This window comes from Neolamprologus multifasciatus, chromosome 18 (assembly GCF_963576455.1).
Source record: "Neolamprologus multifasciatus chromosome 18, fNeoMul1.2, whole genome shotgun sequence".
Lineage (NCBI taxonomy): Eukaryota > Metazoa > Chordata > Actinopteri > Cichliformes > Cichlidae > Neolamprologus > Neolamprologus multifasciatus.
Window position 1 is genome coordinate 33,637,657 of NC_140456.1, and position 20,660 is coordinate 33,658,316.

A 20,660-nucleotide genomic window follows, 5' to 3' on the forward strand; every position below is an offset into this window, starting at 1 on the left:
ACAACCAACAATGAGTCTCCAGAATAAAGAACTGAACAGCAACAGGATCTGATACTATCCACACCTACTGGTTGAAGAACTTAACGGCACTCGATGACAGGCTGGCAGCATAAATAAGGGGGCTCCTAACAGTAGGTACCCATCTATAATAAAACAATAAATTGTGATCATGACAGATTCCCACGAAGTTATGACACCATGGATTAGTTACACAACATGGAAAGTCCTCTTAAGCATCATAGCAACCAAGTAGAGCAGATATACGAGTCAATAGGTGAATGCAGCTCAGAAGGGCATTGGAAATAACACCAGAGGGCCAAAGAAGCTGCTACTGGTTGATAGAGCAGTACACCAGGATTCTAAAACCAGACAGATCAACCACTGAGTGACCACAAGAAAGCCTATGACTCGATGTCCCACACATGGATGACTTGCTTGACACATTACAAGGCTAATAGTGCCCTAATAAACTATCAAGAACTCAATGAGACTGTGGCGGACAGCACAGAAAAAGCTTTAGTAAAGATTACAAATGATTTTCTTGTGGCCTCTGACAGTGGACTCATCTCTGTGCTTGTCCTGCTAGACCTCAGTGCAGCGTTCGATACTGTCGACCATAATATTCGATTAGAGCCATTAGAGCATGCTGTAGGTATTAGAGGTACTGCACTGTATCTATCTAATAGGCTCTAATAGATTCCAATTTATTCATTCACCAATTACTTAAACTGCAGGAATGTCTTAAAGATATAAAGACCTGGATGACCTCTAATTTTCTGCTTCTAAATTCAGATCAAACTGAGGTTATTGCACTCGGCCCTAAAAAGCATAGAATTATGGTATCTAACCAGATTCTTACTCTGGATGGCATTACCTTGGTCTCCAGTAACACTGTGAGGAACTGTGAGGAGTCATTTTTGACCAGGACATGGTCGAATTATCTCAGAGGGCATTTCACTTCATGCTGAATAGCTGGTTCATGCATTTAATACTTCTAGGCTTCACTATTGTAATTCATTATTATCAGGATGTCCTAAAAAGTCCCTGTAAAGCCTTCAGTTGATCCGACAGGGCCGAGAAAGAAAGAGCATATTTCTCTGATATTTCATTGGCTCACTTCTCTTCATTGGCTAATGGTTAAATCCAGAATCAAATGTAAAATCCTTTTCCTCACCTACAAGATCTTGAATAATCAGGTCCCATCTTATCCTAAAGACCTCATGCTGCTCTACTCATATCACCCCAATAGAGCACTTAACTCTCAGACTGCAGGTTTACTTGTGGTCCCAAGGATATTTAAAAATAGAATGGGTGGGCAGATCCTTCAGCTTCTAGGCCCCTCTTCTGTGATACCAGCTTTCAGTTTGGATTTGGGAGACAGACACCCTCTCTCGTATTAAGGTTTGGCTTAAAACTTTCCTTTTTGCATAGCATATACTTACTAAGCATATAGTTATAGGGTTGAACTGTCATTTGGTTGTCATTGTGCAATATGTCAAAGTTGCTGAGAGTTTCTCACAAGTTTCTTCATCACTCACCTTTTTCACCGATTACTTACCACTTTTTATTTAATCATTAACTATTATTAATGTCTGGCTCTCTTCCACAATGTGACTTTGTCCCGTCTTCCTCCCCTCACCCCCAATCAGTTCCAGAGCCTGGTTTCTTTCTGTTAAAAGGGAGTTTTTCATTCCCACTGTCTCCAAAGCCCATAGGGTGTCATCTGATTCTTGCTCTGTATTATTGCAGGGTCTTTTTACAATATAAAACACCTTGAAGCAACTGTTATTTTGATTTGGTGCTATATAAATAAAACGCAGTTGATTTGAACTTATTTTATCCACATAGTGCTTTATCTGTCATACACTCACACATCAATGCATGCGTCCAATTGACAGTTAACCTCTGACCTTCCTAATAGTTGATGTTCGACCTTGTGAGTTACAGATGTTCTGTGATGGGTTTAAAGTTTGTTTTGAATCCAAAACGCTGCTGAAAAAGTCTCACAGAGGCAGTGGAGATGCTTGACTGTCTAGCCCAACTCCACTACAAAAAGGGTAATAACCATGTTGCATTGTGTTGTTTATATGTTTATATGTGAACATACAGAGTCCTACAACGTGGGCGATCGTGGCTCAAGAGTTCGTCTTGTAATTGGAAGGTTGCCGGTTCGAGCCCCGGCGTGGACAGTCTCGGTCGTTGTGTCCTTGGGCAAGACACTTCACCCGTTGCCTACTGGTGGTGGTCAGAGGGCCCGGTGGCGCCAGTGTCCGGCAGCCTCGCCTCTGTCAGTTTGCCCCAGGGTGGCTGTGGCTACAATGTAGCTGCCATCACCAGTGTGTGAATGTGTGGATGACTGGTTGTGTAAAGTGCTTTGGGGTCCTTAGGGACTAGAAAAGCGCTATACAAATACAGGCCATTTACAACGTGTGGATCTGGTGGCTCTGTTGTGAAGTGGGGCATGGTTTGGATCTTTTTGCTCCTTTAAAGGAAAAGGTCACAGCAAATCGGTGATGTTCTGATGGGAGTGGTCGCTTTCAGGATTAATCTCCTCCATCCATACTTGCTGAATAGTTTGGTGAATATGAAAAATGTTATTAATATGCTATAAACAATCAACACACAAATTAAGGGATTATCTTTTTGGCAAATGGCATTCATCACTCCATTTAAGCTCCGGAGAATCTATTCAAAGAAACATTTTCAGCTGGTGCATTACACAGACCAACTCAGTTTTATTGAACATAATTACTAAGACCATTATTTGGTTTGGAAAACCAAGATTTATTTTCATTGAACTGCAGATTTAGAGCAGGGGCTTCTACTTGAGTAGTCAGTGTGACAAGTCACAGGTCAGTGGGAGTTGTGGGAGCTTGTTAGCAGTCATTCCACCAGTGGAGCTGTCAAATTGTGTTAAGCAGTGATGTCACTGGCCAAGTAGGAGAGAGCAAACACACGCATAAACACACATTAATGCACCTCAACAACTCCACTACAAGTACAAATACACCCAGCTATGCATGCTGCCACCACTGTGTCTCTCTATTGTTCTGTATTAGCACTGCTTGGTGCTATACTGTTATATAAGATCATAGTGGGGACATTTTAATTACTGTTATCTGAAGTGATAAATGAGGGATGTGTTAGTGTAGTACTAATATAGTGTAGCAATAAATAGAAATGCAAACTATGCTTCCTTTGGGTTCACTTATTTGTTATTCACTTTTGACATTTGTGTGGCTGATATTACCCCAGATAACTGCTTCTTCTTAATTACCCGCTGAGCCTTACAGAGTGTTTATGTGATGAGCTAAAGTTTATACTATATGTATGGTAACTTTATACATTTGATCTATGATTTATGCTCCATTTGACTCAAACAACAAAAAAACTAAGCTATGCATTTTCTAATTAATTCTGCAAGAAATCGCTTTAGTTAGTTTAAATTATTTAGCTTTGGTTGCAGCATGTGTACAGTTTATTACTTTTCTGTAACCAGTCACCTTTTAATCCAGTGTAAGTGACTGAATCAGCAACATTGTCACAAATAGAAAATATTTTTTCACTATTGGTCTGTCAGTTAAACAATTTAGATATGTTACTGTTAAGATCAGAGAACAACTACAAATGTTATGAGTGAAGAAATAAATTTAATTTTGAGAATTAATTTACTAATATGTTGTCAACTTCAATTGTGACAGACTGTGGTTTGCAAAAACAAATATCTGTAATATAAGCTGACTTTCATATACAGTTGCTACATTGTGTGCCTGCCCAAAAAAATAAAACCCAATTAGCCTGGTAGCATTTTCCTTTGAATAACATGTCACACTACAAATACAGCACCATGCAAAAGTATCAAACCACCTCTTATTTCTTTATATTTTATTTTCAATGAGCCGGACTTTCTTGCATATCTTTAATGGTTTTGAGCCGTAGTTCTCCAGTTTTCTGAAAGTCTCTCAAAATTCTTCTTTGGACATTGGCTGCTTTTTCTCTTATTCGTAGTCCAGTCCTTGTGTCACATTGTTTTCAGAGTCATGTTTTTTTGCTTGTTGACAAGATGCCAAAATTACGGTGGCCCCTAGAGACAAAGCACGTACAAACTCCAAAACACTTGCAAACTCCAAAACACATGCAAACTCCAAAACACTTGCAAACGCCAAAACACTTGCAAACTCCAAAACACATGCAAACTCCAAAACACATGCAAACTCCAAAACACATGCAAACTCCAAAACACTTGCAAACTCCAAAACACATGCAAACCCCAAAGCACATGCAAATTCCAAAACACAACGGAAGTGCTCCAGGACGCTAGGGGCAGTGTTGAGCTCGATTTGCAAAATAAACGGCAAGTTTGTCTGTATGGGACGGTCTAGTCTCTGTCGCGCTTCCCAGGTTGCCTAGCAACCATGATACTAACCGCTGGAAACGTGTCATACAACTTTGTTTGACAGAAATGAAGGAAAACATATTTTGTTCATTTGTTTGTTTGTTTCTACAAGAGCTTTGTGTGATTTGATAAGTATCTGAGGTTGAGACCACAGGACAGTAAAACATGATTTTTGGGCTTCATTTCTGTACTGAACAGTCATTTAAGATTAGTTAGTAAATAACAATTAGCTAATGTTGTTCATGAGACTAAAGTCATATCACTTTGGTAATGTAAATATAATATGGCCAATATTATAGTTATTATATTAATCATTATTAGCTATTACAGCAGTGAACATGAACTCTGTGTCAAATACTGAGCCTCAGAACAGATTCAAGTTGCAGTTATTTATAGGTCTTATCACCTTAAATCTTCACTCAAAGACAAGTATCTTTGACAGTGCATATATAGGTGTATCATATATAAGAGAGAAATGTTGTTCCTTCAGTATGTTGGCATTACTAAATTTGGCTCATTGCTTACATACGTGTGTAAAAAGAAATTATATGAGCTGTGATAACTGTTTCTGATAAAATGAAGAGTAGACTGATATATTGAATATTCCTTTATTGGGTGAGAAAATCAGACCATGTCATAACTGCTTTAAGTCATACAGAATAGATATCAGAGCCTTAAACAGGCTGACTTCTGCTAAATGGGTCAAACTGGGCAGAAAGTATACAAACACATAGCATCATTATAGAATATGATGTAACACTATAGATCAACTTACCTCAGAATATATAAAGCATATAAACAATTACAGCAATATGATGCAACAAACACAGCACTGCTACTAATCCAAAATACTCAAAGCTTCATAGAACTGAAACAAACATTTATTTTTAGGTCCATTCAGCTGCTGATACATACTTTAGGTTTCTGAATATTAAACTTGTTTCTTCCTTTCATAGTGTGTAACTTGAAGGCCCTGAGTACTTTCTCCCACACTGCAAACACTGGAATGATAAAATTATTTGAACATTACCTAATAAGACTGATTCAGGACAGACAATTAGTTATGTTAAACTTTCCTAGCAGTCCTTCACAAACAGGGAACAGTCTGTCTATTCTCTCCATCTGTCAGCTGCTGCTGGCTCTTCCTCCTCCTCTTCCTCACACACTGCTGAGTCCTGGTGGATCATCAGGGGTGCAAAGCCTCACAGATGATGTGCAGCAGTGAGTCCCTCAGTCTGTCCTCACTCTGGACACTTGCAGTTGTCACACATGGAAATCAAATGCGTGATAAGCTGCAGGATTCAAACACAAATGTAACTTATAAATACATGTTCATACTTTTATTACACAATCAGAGAGAAAGAAAAAGAGAGAGAGTGCAGGACAGACAGACAGGTGACAGCCTCAGGTGTATACACTGCTACAAAACAGCACAAAAGAAGGAGGACTGTGTTATTACGAAACAAGAAGAGTTCCCAGATGGTACAGTGGACACGTGTGTGACTCCTGTGATTAAAGCACCTTTCTTTCAGCTTAACGAGTGAACCGTCAGCTCGTTCAAACACACGTTAAAGTCCGTTTGGCTCTACACCACCGAACAGTGGCAGCAATATAACATAGCTAACATTAACAGTGCAGTGAATCCTGCTTGTGCCGTGATATTCAGGACTGCAAACCGAGCAGCATCACTGACTTTCAGCCTGTTGTGTTTGTGGATATATGACTGACTTTAATTATCCATAAAATCATCACATTCTCTGTAAGATTAAAGTCAACTATTGAACGGCGTATATTTTGGAGTAAAGGCTTTAAAACCAAGTTAGTACAAACATCGCTAATGTCACATAACTTTCCCGACATGTGGCCAACAGCAATGTTTTAATGTTCTTCATTATAAAAAACATTTGCGCATAAATAAGTGACATAATATTCAGTACTTACTTCTGAAAGTTTACTCTTGGCGGCTCCGCTTCAGCCGTTTTTTTCGGCAAAATTATCCACACCACAGGCGAGCTATGAAATCTGGGATATGTTGGGCCATGAAGGCTACAGCGACCCATTCTTAAAATTCAGGGAAATTAAGGACGCATTTGAGGGCCGCATTTCGAGCAGCCTTTGAATTGGGACAGCCTTCGTCGTGTCGCTGTGACGTAATCGGCCTTAAAATGCGGACTTTAAGGCTGCAGACCCCAAATCCGGTCATTGGTACATCCTGGCTTGTGTAGTTACTAGGTAACAAAAGCTCAACACTGCCCCTAGCGTCCTGGAGCACTTCCGTTGTGTTTTGGAATTTGCATGTGCTTTGGGGTTTACAAGTGTTTTGGAGTTTGCATGTGTTTTGGAGTTTGCAAGTGTTTTGGGGTTTACAAGTGTTTTGGAGTTTGCATGTGTTTTGGAGTTTGCAAGTGTTTTGGAGTTTGCATGTGTTTTGGAGTTTGCAAGTGTTTTGGAGTTTGCATGTGTTTTGGAGTTTGCAAGTGTTTTGGAGTTTGCATGTGTTTTGGAGTTTGCAAGTGTTTTGGAGTTTGCATGTGTTTTGGAGTTTGCAAGTGTTTTGGAGTTTGTACGTGCTTTGTCTCTAGGGGCCACCGTACAAAATGCCTGGAAACAGGAAGAAAAGCCTGTGCATTTTATATTACACAAGAACTGGACTGGAGTGGTAAATGGACTGATTCTTATACAGCACTTTTCTACTTCTCCAGACTACTTGAAGCACACACTATACACTATACAACGTGCCACATTCAAACATTCACACAAGCACTGTTTCTATGCTGTAAAGCGCTTTCTAACTACCATTCAGACACATTCATACTCTGATGGATACATCAGAGAGCAACTTGGTTAATATCTTGCCCAAGGATATTTGGCACGCAGACTAGGGGAACCCAGGGATCGAACCACCAACCTTCCAATCAGTAGATAACCTGCTCTACCTCCTGAGCTACAGCAGAGAGCGAATATTAAGCTATGCATCAGGCTCTGTCATCCTCTGGGCTGCATATTAGTCAACTTTGTTGGGGATCTTAGCAAAATCGATGGAATTAGGAAAGCAAAAAACTTCCAGCAGATTTTGATCCACCATACAATACTATCTGCTTCCAAGCAAAAACTGAAATTTTTTAAGCCCATCCAAAGAACCGTCCAAAGAACCAATGAGCATATGCTGTGGTATCCATCTCTAATTTCATTTACCGTTTTTTTTTTTTCGGATCACAAGGCACACTGGATTATAAGGAGCATTAAGCAAAACAAAACAGTCAGATGAGTCAAACTTTACTCAACTCATTCTTCTTGCTTCCTCCACTTCCCTACCATTGATTCATTAATGTTGAATTCTCTCGCAGCTGCTCTATTCCCATGTTGTTCCACTATATTAATGACTAACCTCATATTGTGGATGGATTATCTCAGTTGTTCTCCTGACTGAAGTTTGGTCCGTTTACAGCATCCTGCCACGCGATTGCATTTGTCCCTGATCATCAGGAACCCTCACGTTAACTTTTATCGAGTGAAAAAAAGTTCATCCTCCAGCTTCACTGTGTTCATGTTATGCTAACATAGCTAACATAGCTATGTTAGCATAGTTATGCTAACATAGTGTTTATCTTATGCTAACATAGCTAACATAGCTATGTTAGCATAGTTATGCTAACATAGTGTTTATCTTATGCTAACATAGTCGCTAGCGATCATGTAGCACATCATTATATACCAGCTAGTCCACTTCAGTAACCCTACAAACGTCACTACTGTTTAGTTTTGTGTCTTCATTCATGTTGGAAGTGATAGCAGAGCTGTACGTTTGAATTTGTTTCAGAAATCTCTCAGTCAGAGCATGCTATATCAGGTTCAGGTGGAAACTAGCGAGCTAACTTCCTGCTAACTTCTAACTCCTTTAAACTTAATAAATTCTGTTTTCATGGATGCCTGGATGTTAAACTTAATTGTTACACCTGGTAAAGCAGCAACACTGACCATTTTATTAAAGATGAAAGAATTTAGACAGTTTTTAACTCTCAGTGATGCTGAAGTGTTTGTTAGACTTTGGGACCTGAAGCGGAGTTTGGACCCAGATTACTCCGCGAGGCTCCTGACTACGGTAGCCACAAGGCTCCGATAATCCATCAAGCAGTGCAGTGCGGCGTCATAGCTTATCAAAGTTGTACTAAAACATTTTTTGACTGATTTTTGAGCCCTCTGACCACCACCAGTAGGCTGGGATGTTATTGAAACAAGGCAGAACTGAACTTAACATAGTTCGTCAGCACTAGGGAGGAGGAGAATCCCAACGTAAGATGCACAAAAAGATACATCTCGATTTCCTTTTTCCAGTGAACAGAACAGGTTCCAGTATGTCACGCTTTTAGTCACATTTCTACACAGAGGTTAGTAAACAATAAACACATCTCTGCATGCATCGCTCAGTAGTGCACAAATAGAGAAACATTCACGTTTGTTTCTTTGACTTATCTCCGTATGTACTTAGCAAATGTCTGTCAAAACGCAGCTATTAATGCATGCGTGACTTTAATAAGTATATGCAGTTTCACACAGAAAACCCCAGACTGATGTGCATATTTGTGCACCTGGCACAATAACAGTATCTTCATTAACACATGCACTGCTTGGGATATGATGGCAAATAATATTTTTTGTTCTTCTACGTATTGCACAGGTCAGCTGTTACACACATATCATTTTTATATGGAGGAATCGTTTTTAAACAATGCATTTCTCCTCTAATAAGAAGAGAGGCTCACTTCTCAGAACCACACACAGTTCTAGCAGTTTCTGTCTAACCCTTACATCATAAACAGCTTCTTCAGCCTCCTCTCGTGTATACAGTATGAACAAGCACTCGGCTTTCAGAGAGAAATACTAGTGTAAGTGCAGGTTTTACACACACATTACTCATTCCCCTTTTCAGCTGCAAATTTTGCGACGCTCTTGGTAGAATGCTGGTCATTACTGAAATGGATGAACTGCATCTTTGTTTGGTTATGAATTATAAATTTGCCCTGTTTGATGTGGGCATTCGGTGTCGGTCATAAACTGTTTCCTAATCAAGTTGACTGTTCACGGAAAGCAAGTTACCCTCAGGTCATTGGGAAATATTCAACTTATCTCAAGTGGCCAGTCTGCCCCCAGCTCTGGCACTACTCCTCTAATTTATAAGGCAAAGGATGTTCAAAAGACCCAATCAATTTGCTGTATTATTACAAACATTTTAGATGTAATTTTTACCAGACGGACTTATCGTGTTTTATCTTAGTCTTATCGTGTTTATTAATCCCTGTTGTAGAGCCATGTTCATGCTCTACGTACAGGTGCGCTCAAAGTTAGAGAACAGTGCATGTATTTACAGTGAATAAACAATAATTTCCAAATGACCAAACAGCTGAGACAGTTGACACTGCTTTTTGTTTATTTATTTATTTAGGACAGTGCATGTTAATGAACATAAATGTAAAAAAATTACATGAATGTAAACATACCAGATTATAGCCAAGGGCTAATTTCCATATGTTGTCCTTAAACATAAAAAATAGACATAATAATTCATAAAAATTCATCATTCATTCATAATAAAAACTCCATCACCAAACTTACACCTACACACCATTCTGTTCCCAAATAAAACATTAAAACTATACAACTCATACATGATCACACACTTGATTTGTTTTTAACCTTTGCCTTAAACAAATTGAGTGTAGAGCATTCTCTAATGGAGGAAGACTGTTCCACAGATGGCCACCCTGGACAGAGAGGACGTTCTGCCCAAATGCTGTCCATCTGTGGGGTATAAACAAGTCTCCTTGGATTGTAGCTCGAGTGGTCCTGTCTGAGCTTTCTTTATGCCTAATGAACTGCTTTAGTGGTGGTGGAGCAAGGGAGTGTAAGACTTTATATATTAAACACACTCTTTTAAGTTTCACTAAGTTATTGAAGTTCAGTAATTTATGTTTTTTTAACACGTGACAGTGGTGGTGGGAAGTCGGTTTTTTGTCAAGTAGTTTTAAACTTCTTTTATAAATGTTTTCAATAGTTTTAAGTGTTGTTGGACAAGCAAGTGACCAGGACGTCAAACAATAGTCCATATGAGAGATGATCATTGAGTAAAAATACGTTTTTGCTACATTCATATTTAAATTATTACGTATATGATTAAAATTTCGATTGTTAAATTTAAGTACCTGGGACACTTTATTTATGTGACTCATGAAGGATAATGTTGGGTCTAGAATGACCCCAAGATATTTAAATTCTGGAGCTAATTCAAGCTCTACTCCATCCAGGAATATGTTTGACTGTGTCAAGTTTAAGGGGAGTTTTGAAAAATACATGCAGACAGTTTTTGAGGTGTTCAACATTAGGCATGAGTCCTCCAGCCAGCTATGCATTAAAAGGGAGTTTTTCCTTCCCACTATTGCCAAAGCGCTTGCTCATAGGGGTTTTCTACTGTAATAGAAATAATAATAATAATATAAAGCAGCTCGAGGCAACTGTTGTTGTGATTTGGTGCTATATAAATACAACTGAAGCGAATTGAAAGCGATATACTGTAGCTGTAGCAGACCACTGTGTGAAAGGCAATGAATGCATATGAATATTTGGTCCATAACTAAAAATGTGCTAAGAAATTAACCAAGTCTGGTTTATTTGAAGCTAAGAAGAAAAGTTTAATATCTCCAGTCAGGCTCTTCAGTGGTTTGCCTCATATCTCTCACACAGGAAACAGTGTGTGGTGTTGGACGGGGTCAAATCTCCATATTTAGACTGTGATACAGGGGTTCCTCAAGGATCTGTTCTTGGGCCCTTATTGTTCTCTCTTTTTATCAATAACTTACCTGAAGTCTGTCCAAATATATTTGCTCAAATGTATGCGGATGATGCATTTATATATACGCAAGCAAATAGTGTCCAGCAGGGGGCAAAAGATCTTACAGCTGCTTTAGCATTAAATGGAAGAAACCTCTGGCAGAACTGGGCTCAGGGAGGAGCAACAATTAGCCTCGACCAGCCTGGTGTGAGGGAAAGAAGCCAGGACCAAAGATACACTGTGAAAGAGAGCCAGATAATAATGATAATAACTAATGTTTACATGCAGAGTGGTGTATAAACGCAAAATAAGTGAAAGACGGTGAGTAAAGAAGAAACGCTTAGAAGCCTAGACTTAATGCAACATACACAAGGGAGGATTTAGGGTCACCTGATCCAGCCATAACTAATGCTGTGTCAGAAAAGAAAGTTTTAAGACTTAAAAGAACAGAGGGGTTTGTCTAAAAGACACATTGATGATTCAGTGCGTCTTGGCTTGTATTATGTGTGCATGTCTTAGTATTATTGTAGGATCTTTACCTTATAACATAAAGGAGCTTAAGGTAACTGTTGTTGTAATTTGGTGCTATATAAATAAAATAAAATTGAATCGAATTCATATGACAGTTTGACAGTCAGAAATCATGCTCCTCTTCTACTAGAGCTGTGCATGTTTTTAATTGGTCGTACACTGTCAATGACACCCTTATCATGAGAACATACTTGTAGCTCAGTTTGGAAATCCTCGGTTGACTTATCACGGGGATAGCTATGTTTATGTGACTGCTTAGTAGGATTACTGATGCTAAGGTAAGAGAAGTTAGATAAGGAAAGGCCTGATCTGAATTTACTTGGGACTACAGTGCCCAGGGCTAAATAAAACAAATAAACAAACAAATTCAAAAACCCTATGAAGTGCAGCTACTCCAGCAAAACAAAGTGAAATACTGAAAAAATACTGAAAAAAACAGAAAAACAAATTAAGATTCCAACAGAGAAAGCTGATAATGCAGGAGATGAGTAAATCTCTGATCTCAGATGAAATAAAGTAAACAGAAAGCTATGAAGCATGAGCCTATGCAGGAAATTAAACAGCTAAAGAACCCTTTAAAAAAGATTATTCTGCTAGAGTGAAGAAATGATAACCTTATGTGATATGATGCTTAACACCAAACTTATGCAACTGCTAAAGCTAGAGACTGAGAGGACCTGTGACCTAGAAGCTACGAATACTAGAATAATAATAATAATAATACATTTTATTTGAGGGCACCTTTCAAAAACCCAAGGTCACCTTACAAAAAACACAATTAATAAAACGAACAGTAGTCATAAAATACATAAAATAAGTTAAAATTACAAAACAGAGCGTGACAACAGATAAAATCAGCATTAAAGCGAATAAGCCAGTTTAAACAGATGTGTTTTGAGCTGTGACTTAAATACAGAGAGGGAGTCAATATTTCTTAGTGCAGGAGGAAGAGACTTCCAGAGCCGAGGAGCAGAGTGACTGAAAGCTCTGTTCCCCATAGTGACGAGGTGTGAGGACGGAACGGTAATGCCGGGCTCACGCTGTGCGATTTTTTCAGTCGTGCAATTCAGCTTCTGCTCAAACTGTAAGATTGACTCACAGGAGTTAGAAGTTCATAGGTCATGATGCAGGTCTCACACTATACGACCCGATGCTCTGATGCGACCCGAGTACTCACACTGTGCGTCCATAAAATGAAGGCTATAACAGAAGCTCTCCCTCTCTGTCTTTCACTCACACAGACACACCACCGCCATCAACTTTGTTAAATTGCTAATGAAAAACATGATCAGGCAGCTGTGATTGAGCAGGAATGTAAATCCAACTATTTTCACGGTTGTTGTGGTCGTGATAATTTTGTGATGCCACATCGAAAAGGCTTGGATGAGCTTTCCAAAGTTCTACAAGTGCCTCCATCGCTTGTGTCCAGATCACACGCTGCACTGCTTCAATTCAATTCAATTCAATTTTATTTATATAGCGCCAAATCACAACAAATGTCGCCTCAAGGCGCGACTGCTGCGCCGTCTTTTTCGCTGACATTTGTGTTTGCGCGTGCGCAGTGTGAGAAACTGCGGTGACACCCTCACGACGGTCGCGAGGATTTCAAATCCTCACGACCAAGAGATTGATGATCGGGAGCTGGTCGTGAGGTGTTAATCGCTTCTTGTTACCCCACGTATACTACACGACGCACGACGCACGATGAAGGCCAAAATCGGGCCGATCGCCAAAACGGTCGCACGACTCAAAAATCGGCTCAAAATGGGCCAAAAATCGCACAGTGTGAGCCCGGCATAAGATGAATAGCAGATGATGATCTGAGAGGGCGGGAAACAGTGGTGATATGGAGCAGGTCACACAAATATTAAGGAGCACATTTATGGATACGTAAGAAGTAAGATTTTAAAGTTTATCCTGGTTTCTACGGGCAACCAGTGAAGCTGCTGAAGAACTGGGGTAATATGAGCTCGCGACGGAAGTTATGACCCGAGCTGCAGAGTTTTGAAGAAGTTGGAGTTTATGAAGGGACCTTTTAGGGAGACCAAATAGGAGGGAAATACAGCAATCAATACGGGATGTATTAAGACTATGGACAAGGATGGCAGCAGCATGGGGGGTAAGGAAGGGACGGAGTCGGTTAATATTATGTAAATGGAAGTAAGCAGACAAAAACAGAATAGCAAATGGTAAATGGTAAAAGGATTGGTTCCTATATAGTGCTTTTCTCTGACCACTTAAAACACTTTACACAACTTGCCTCATTCACCCATTCAAACCAGCACTTTTTTCTATGCTCTTTCTATGTAAGTGCTTTCTATCTAAGATTCACACACATTTATACTCCAATGGATGCATCGGAGAGCAACTTAGGCTTAGTGTCTTGCCCTGTTTGGCATGCAGACTGGATCAGACGGGGACAGAACCACCAAACCTCCAATTAATAGATGACTTGGCTGTTTGTCTTAACATCTTGGAATGCTTTCGTCAAAAAAGGAATACTTTCATCTGAAAATGTGGATCTATGTGGATTGTATAGACAGGAAAAAAACAAAAAAACAAACAAATCTTGTCTGGTCTGGTGTCTATTGATTTCTGCAACATTTGGATCATGCAGTGAGAATCTAGTGTAAACAACTTGGAAACATGGATGTACCTTGCTTTGCATCAGTGGTTTGAGATGCTGGTGGTATAATTCCGATTATTCAGAAACGGAAGAAATATAAAATGACATCAATCACCCTCATTTTGAAGCTCCAGGGAGATTTTGCCTCATGGGGTGAGGATGAAGGCGGCACATCAACCCAAAACTACACAGGAGGTTGGCAGTTGGGATCACAGTCACCAAGAACACCATTGGTAACATCTCTGAACATCAAAATGATTCAAAGAAGGCTTGGGAGAAACTCAACCTGTTGTGTTTGGAGGAAGAGACCCAAGGACCACCATCCTCACAGTCAAGATTAACATAAATCAGTTTACAGCTTTTATGTAATGTGGTGTTTTTGTGTTGTTGATATTTTGTCTCTGTCCATAAAAAATATAATTCCTTTGAAAGTGAGCAACCTTACAAATTCAGCAGATGATCAAATAATTATTACCCCAGTGTATCTGTAAAGTCATATGACACAGAACACCAGAAACCATCATAAGACAGATCTAATGAAATAAACCTGTAACCTGTTTATATTAATGATGATCCTGAAAAAGTCTATGGGGCTTTGTTGTCCTCATTAACAATGTCTCAAGATGAAAAAAAAAAAAGAGGAAAAAATCTGTCCAGTAAGAAAACTCAGAAGGAAACAGTCATGTGTGGATAAGTCATGGATCACAATTGAAAAGAGGACATATGTAAAAAGAAAAATGTACTTTATAACAGCGGTCCCCAACCCCCGGGCCTCGGACCGGTACCGGTCCGTGAGTCGTTTGGTACCGGGCCGCGAGAGTTGAGGCTCAGGTGTGAAATGTATAGTTTTCAGGGGTTTTATCGGTTTTCAGCGTTATTTTGTTATCGTTTTAACGTTAACTCGGTTTTCCTGGGTCTTTTCACGTGTGTTATGAATAAATCTTCTTTTTTTCGGTACCGGTACTAGTTTTATTTTGTTGTATTTATCCGCGACACCTTAAATATTCTCGGGCATAAACCGGTCCGTGGCGCAAAAAAGGTTGGAGACCGCTGACTTATAAGGTTCTAAAACAGAAAAGTAACAGTGGCAGGATCAGGTAACCCTGCATTCTCCTTTATTTGCGCTGCAATAGGCACAGGCTGCTGGGGATTTCCCATGATGCACGTAGTGTTTCTTCTTCCAAACACCAAGGATTTTGGACCCTAAACTGTATATTGCTCTGGAAAAAGTTCAAATGGTTTCTAAATGCAGTGGATCGGGAATTGAATGGTTTGATGTAAATCAAATATCACTACATTACAGCAAAATAAAGTAACAGGGAAATAAAAAAAATGAAGTCAAAATTATGATGAATGATATTCAGTGTATGAAACCAAATTTCTGTGTGGTAATTGAATATATATTATGTTGGAAGGCTCAATGTAAACAGGTGTAAAAGCAAAAATGTCCAGAACCAAAGAGATGTTTAATCTAAATAGTTATTTATATATACAATGTTGGTCCCTGGTCCCATATATAACCTACTCTGTGGCATTATAGAGAAACAGAATTACAAAATTAACAAGAAACTAACAAACATAAAACCCCCACAGATACAGCTTATATGGTACAGAGGAAATTTACAACAATTATAAATGGACTGGATTATTATGAGCCCACCGTCTCGCTACAAAACTTAAACTTACTTGACTTCAACAAAAACAGTCTTCTTCCAAACATAAAGTATAATTATCATTGTTCATGAAAAATTAGTTTTGTCTTTTTTTTCTTATTTTTGGTCTGTCTGCTGGTAAAGTTTAGAACTGTCTGAAACTGTTGACATTTACAATATGTTGTACATAAAAAGGGTAGGTTTAATAAGCTATAGTAAGGTGTATTAAGGTGAACTCAGCCCTCACCTTTTCTATCAGTAATTTTATATATGCAAACTCTGTACATATAAAGCTTTGAGAGTTTGCTATAAAAATTAGACGCACTTTAAACGTGATTAATTTTAGCTCAAAGTATCTTTTTGAAAACCCTTAAAATGTGTACGTCCAACAGGGACTTATGAGTTCTGGTGGCTTAAACAGCAATAATTTATGTTGGATTTCTTGTTGAGCCCCAAGGCCATCGGGGAGCAAAGGGGATGAACTGCAGTTTAACCCTCCGTCGGGTCTTTTATGCAAATATCGACCTGTGTGGTATCCACAGAAACCTCAGAATCTCAGCTAAAAGCTCATATAAACCATTTCTACAATGACCAAACGCTAAAGAGCAGTTACACAATTTCGCAAAAGTTCACTAAACACAAGCAATGGAGGTAAGAACTCACTCGACTTCGTGTAACCGGATAAACGTTGCCTAGTTAGCAACCAGAGATCTCACGGATTCGAAATCTGCAAGTTTCACCACGCTCCGACCAAAGTTCATTGAACCAGTGGCAAAGAAGACCACAAATATGCATAACTTTCCATATGTGCTAAAGCAGAAAGCCGCTTAGCTGAGCGTTTTCCTCCGCTGTTCACTGTTGACACAGTAACATCTGTTGTAGTATTTACACCTCTGATGAAATCTCACAAATGTTAACTTTGTTTTGATACCAAGATTGTTTACATAGAGTTTGTAATTGCAGAGAAAGACTCCACTCATTTTGGGCATGTCTTTTTTGAGCAGGAAGCTCAGAAAGCCCCTGGTGGCTTAACTGGTTATTAACTGATCTTTTGTTGCTTCTTCTCTCCCTTTCTTCCAGAGTCTGTAGCTCTCTGCTCAGGGACAGTCTTCTGCAGCCCTTCTGTGATCACAGGCCTACCTGGCATTTCTCATCCATATCCTTCTTCTTTCCATTCACCCATCTTTCCCCGTTATGAAAGGCCTGTCCAGTAGCCGGGGTCACCATCATGTGGTCTCCTATGAACCATCATATGATCCACTGGGTCACCATGTTGACCGCAAGCCATATTTGATCAGTCAGATGGACATGCCTGTGCCCATTCCCATGCCACATCCAGCTGAGCTGCCCTACTACAATGCTCAGCGTACCTCATACCCCTCTGACAGCAACAGCATCGTCCCATATGGAACCTTCCCCAGGAGGTGCCACTCTACCTCCTCATCTCACCATCCTGAGGTAAAGGATGAGTGTATGGCCATGGTACCATATGTAGGAGGAGGAGGAGGAGGAGGTGGTGGAGGAGGAGGAGGTGGAGGAGGCTATGGGGGTAAAACACCCACTCGGGTACCAGCAAACTTTGTGGACCCGTTTGAACGTCAGCCATCATTTTCCAGAGATGGCTACCATACATTGCAATACAAACGAGGGGTGCAGGCCCACAGTGGGGGGATGGGGGCCAACAACAACAATGACAGTCCAGGGAGAATTCGCCATCTTGTCCACTCAGTCCAGAAACTCTTCACCAAGTCACATTCATTGGAAGGGCCACACCACACACAGTCCTCCAAGGGGGCCAATAATGGGAGTGTTAATGGTGGTGGTGGTGGCGGTGGAGGAGGTGGTGGTGGTGGCTCCAGGGCCAGCCCAGAAGGTGAAGCTCCACCAGTGGGAGTGCGCCACCGGAAACGCAGTAAGAGCCGTGAGCGCTGTAGATCAGCAGAGCCCAAGCATCGAAGCCACCACCACCACCACCACCAGCTCCACGGCTCAGCATCTGCTCCAGGCTCTGGATACTGGAGCTCAGATGACAACCTGGAACGGGAGCTGTGTCTCTACCACCCTCACCACCACCAACCTCCACCCTCACCCTCCCCCTCCATTTCCCCCTCGCCTATTGCCATGACAATAAGCCGGTATCCCGGCAACAACCCAGACAAGTTCCCCCAGACTCCCCTCCCCAGTCTCTCCTCCTCGCAGTCCCAGCAGTACTTCATGATGGACCCTTACGGCACACTAAACGAGCACACACACACCCACGCACACCATGGCCACACACACCACCATTCTGCACTCAAAGCCTCCCGGAGCAACAACGATGTGAAGTATGCAGCGTCGACAGCATGTGTGCCGATTAGTGGTAGCAGCAATAACAGCGGTGGCGGTATCGGTGGAGGAAGTGGCTCCTTGCTTCCAGTGGGTCTTGTGGACGGGCCCCTTGTGAAGAAAGGGCCATGGTCATCAAGCCTAACGGTGAGCAGGGCCCGAGAGGTCTACACCAACAACAGCAGCCACAACCAGCCACGAGCCAGCGCAGGATCCGGTAACCTAAACCTAGATAGAGCTCTAGTCAAATCTAAGGGCAGTCAGCAGCAGGAGCGCGCTTGCCATTTCTTACAGGTAAATAATTCCTCCCCAACCCCCATCCAAATCCAGTCAATTCACCTTCTCCCCCCTCTGTTGATTCCCTTTTCTCCACAACTTACTTTTTTCCATCAATGCTTCCTCTAAGTCAGTGGTGTCCAGTCCTACAGTTCCAGGTAGACAAGGGCAAACCAAGTGGAGTCCTTAAGTTTGTTTTGAGTTTAGCAGATATGTGACGGGTTTTTGCTCTATCAATGCCAAAACAACTGGGCACTCGGCAGCCCTTTTGAGAAAAATCACTACAAAGACTTGAAAGAAAGATTAACACACAAGTCATAAAGACTTCTCTTAGATATCTAACTTAATAATAAATAATGTAATTAATTATCATAATATGTGTCTGTCAATCAGGCGCTGTATGACTGATTATTTCAAAAGTGGGAGAGCAGTAGAGTGATCAAAGACTGAAACTAACTTAAATAAACTGGGAAATAGATTTAATGACAGATATTTCTGGACAGTTTAAGAATGCTCCTACCATGGGAAACCCAGTCATCACGAAATGATGAATAGACGGCAGTGATGGAGGACTTCAGCAAGGGCCTTTCATGCAGGTTAGCAAGAAACATGACCCAGGATGAAATATGTTTCAATTTAGGAGACAGGGTTTAGTAAGTGATTGCCTAGGTGCTTTAAGAGTTTGTATGTTCCTATGTTGTTTGGTGTTTGGTTGGAGTGAAAACTGCAAATTTACATGACTGGAAAGTACTACTGAATATCACTGACTATAACTGATGGCACACTAGAATAATGAAGGCTTCGCCACATTCATCAGTTTACAACTCTGAGAACCTTTTGACAATATAAAACAATATTATATTTATACCACTTATACTATTATATTTAGATAACCCTGGTATTTTCTTCTTTTAACTCAATGACTTAAATACAAATAATTAAATCATTTTATTGAATTAAAACTGATTTCTTACAAATACGATTAGGTGTTTTAGAACATATTATTTGTAAATTGAGAACTCTGACTTCATGAGTGTTTGCACAGAAATGCAAGTAGTGGTAAGTAGTAGTAACTGCATACTGATAAGTTCAGGACACATAAGAGCTATAGTTACTTGCTTCTTTCACATTGAAAGCAATAACAAGTGGAAGCTAGAAACCCCCCCCTAAAAGCTACAACCAACACCACCCATTTACATGCTGGGCTTTAAAAGTAAATAAACAAGCAAACCAATGAAGAAGCAACAAGGATTTCAAAATCAGGCTGAAAGCTGTAAAGATCTACTGGTAAAAAGACAAAAAGTACTCTGGCATTAATGTTTATTTTTTGTCCCAACCATTATTCTATCAAACATGGGTTGTAGACCGGGACAGCAACATACAACATAACACGATTCTTTAGAAAGTTTACTTCAGGAAAATGTTCATTAAAAGAAAATCAAGAGCACACATGTGTATGTGAAGATAGGGAACACCACCAAAGACAAACCAACCGCAGGTTACTGCTTTAGTACTTCATTAGCAGTCTTAATTTGGGTTTGGGCCTGGTTATCTTTGCACATGATAGGAGCACTTAAAACAATCTGTTAAACAACATTAAGAAAAATCCCACACTCACTGGTAACAGATGTACTCAGAGTCAGGTGATATGGATTTGTTCTAGTGTGTCCAGAGCCTTAGAGGGAACATTACTCCCTACCACCAGTCTACTACTCTTGTCTCCCAAGAACCCCACTGCCACCTACTCCTCTTCTCTACCACTTCCCTCTCTGCCTTTCCTCCACTCACCCAACCCACTCCCACGCTTCCACCTACCTTCTTGCCACCCACCAACCCACCTCTACTTCCTTTACTTCCTCTTGGTTTGGAGAGCCTCCCTCTTCCTTCTCCTCTTCCTCCTCTATCCTCCTTTTGCGTTGAAGAGAGAAGTAAGTGCAGAGCCAATAGCAGCCTTACTCTCTGAATGCTAGGTAATGACATGAACTCATGAAGAACAACATCCTTTCCTGTTTGTAGAGTTTTTAATTT

General features: G+C 40.3%; 1 protein-coding gene across 10 annotated transcripts in view; it reads left to right on the top strand.

Moving 5' to 3' along the window:
* dlgap1a (discs, large (Drosophila) homolog-associated protein 1a) overlaps positions 1–20,660 on the top strand; it is a 196,148-nt gene that overhangs the window by 75,700 nt on the left and 99,788 nt on the right. For 8 of the 10 annotated variants that reach the window (XR_014870813.1, XM_085141096.1, XM_085141097.1 and 5 more), the window contains one exon: positions 17,112–18,650. Coding sequence is in view for 9 of the 10 variants with exons in the window: in XM_085141096.1 (XP_084997222.1) it covers positions 17,226–18,650 (1,425 nt within the window). In the remaining variant the exon portion in view is untranslated. The remainder of the gene's footprint in view (positions 1–17,111; positions 18,651–20,660) is intronic. The other 2 variants (XM_085141101.1, XM_085141103.1) reach the window with 2 other exon arrangements.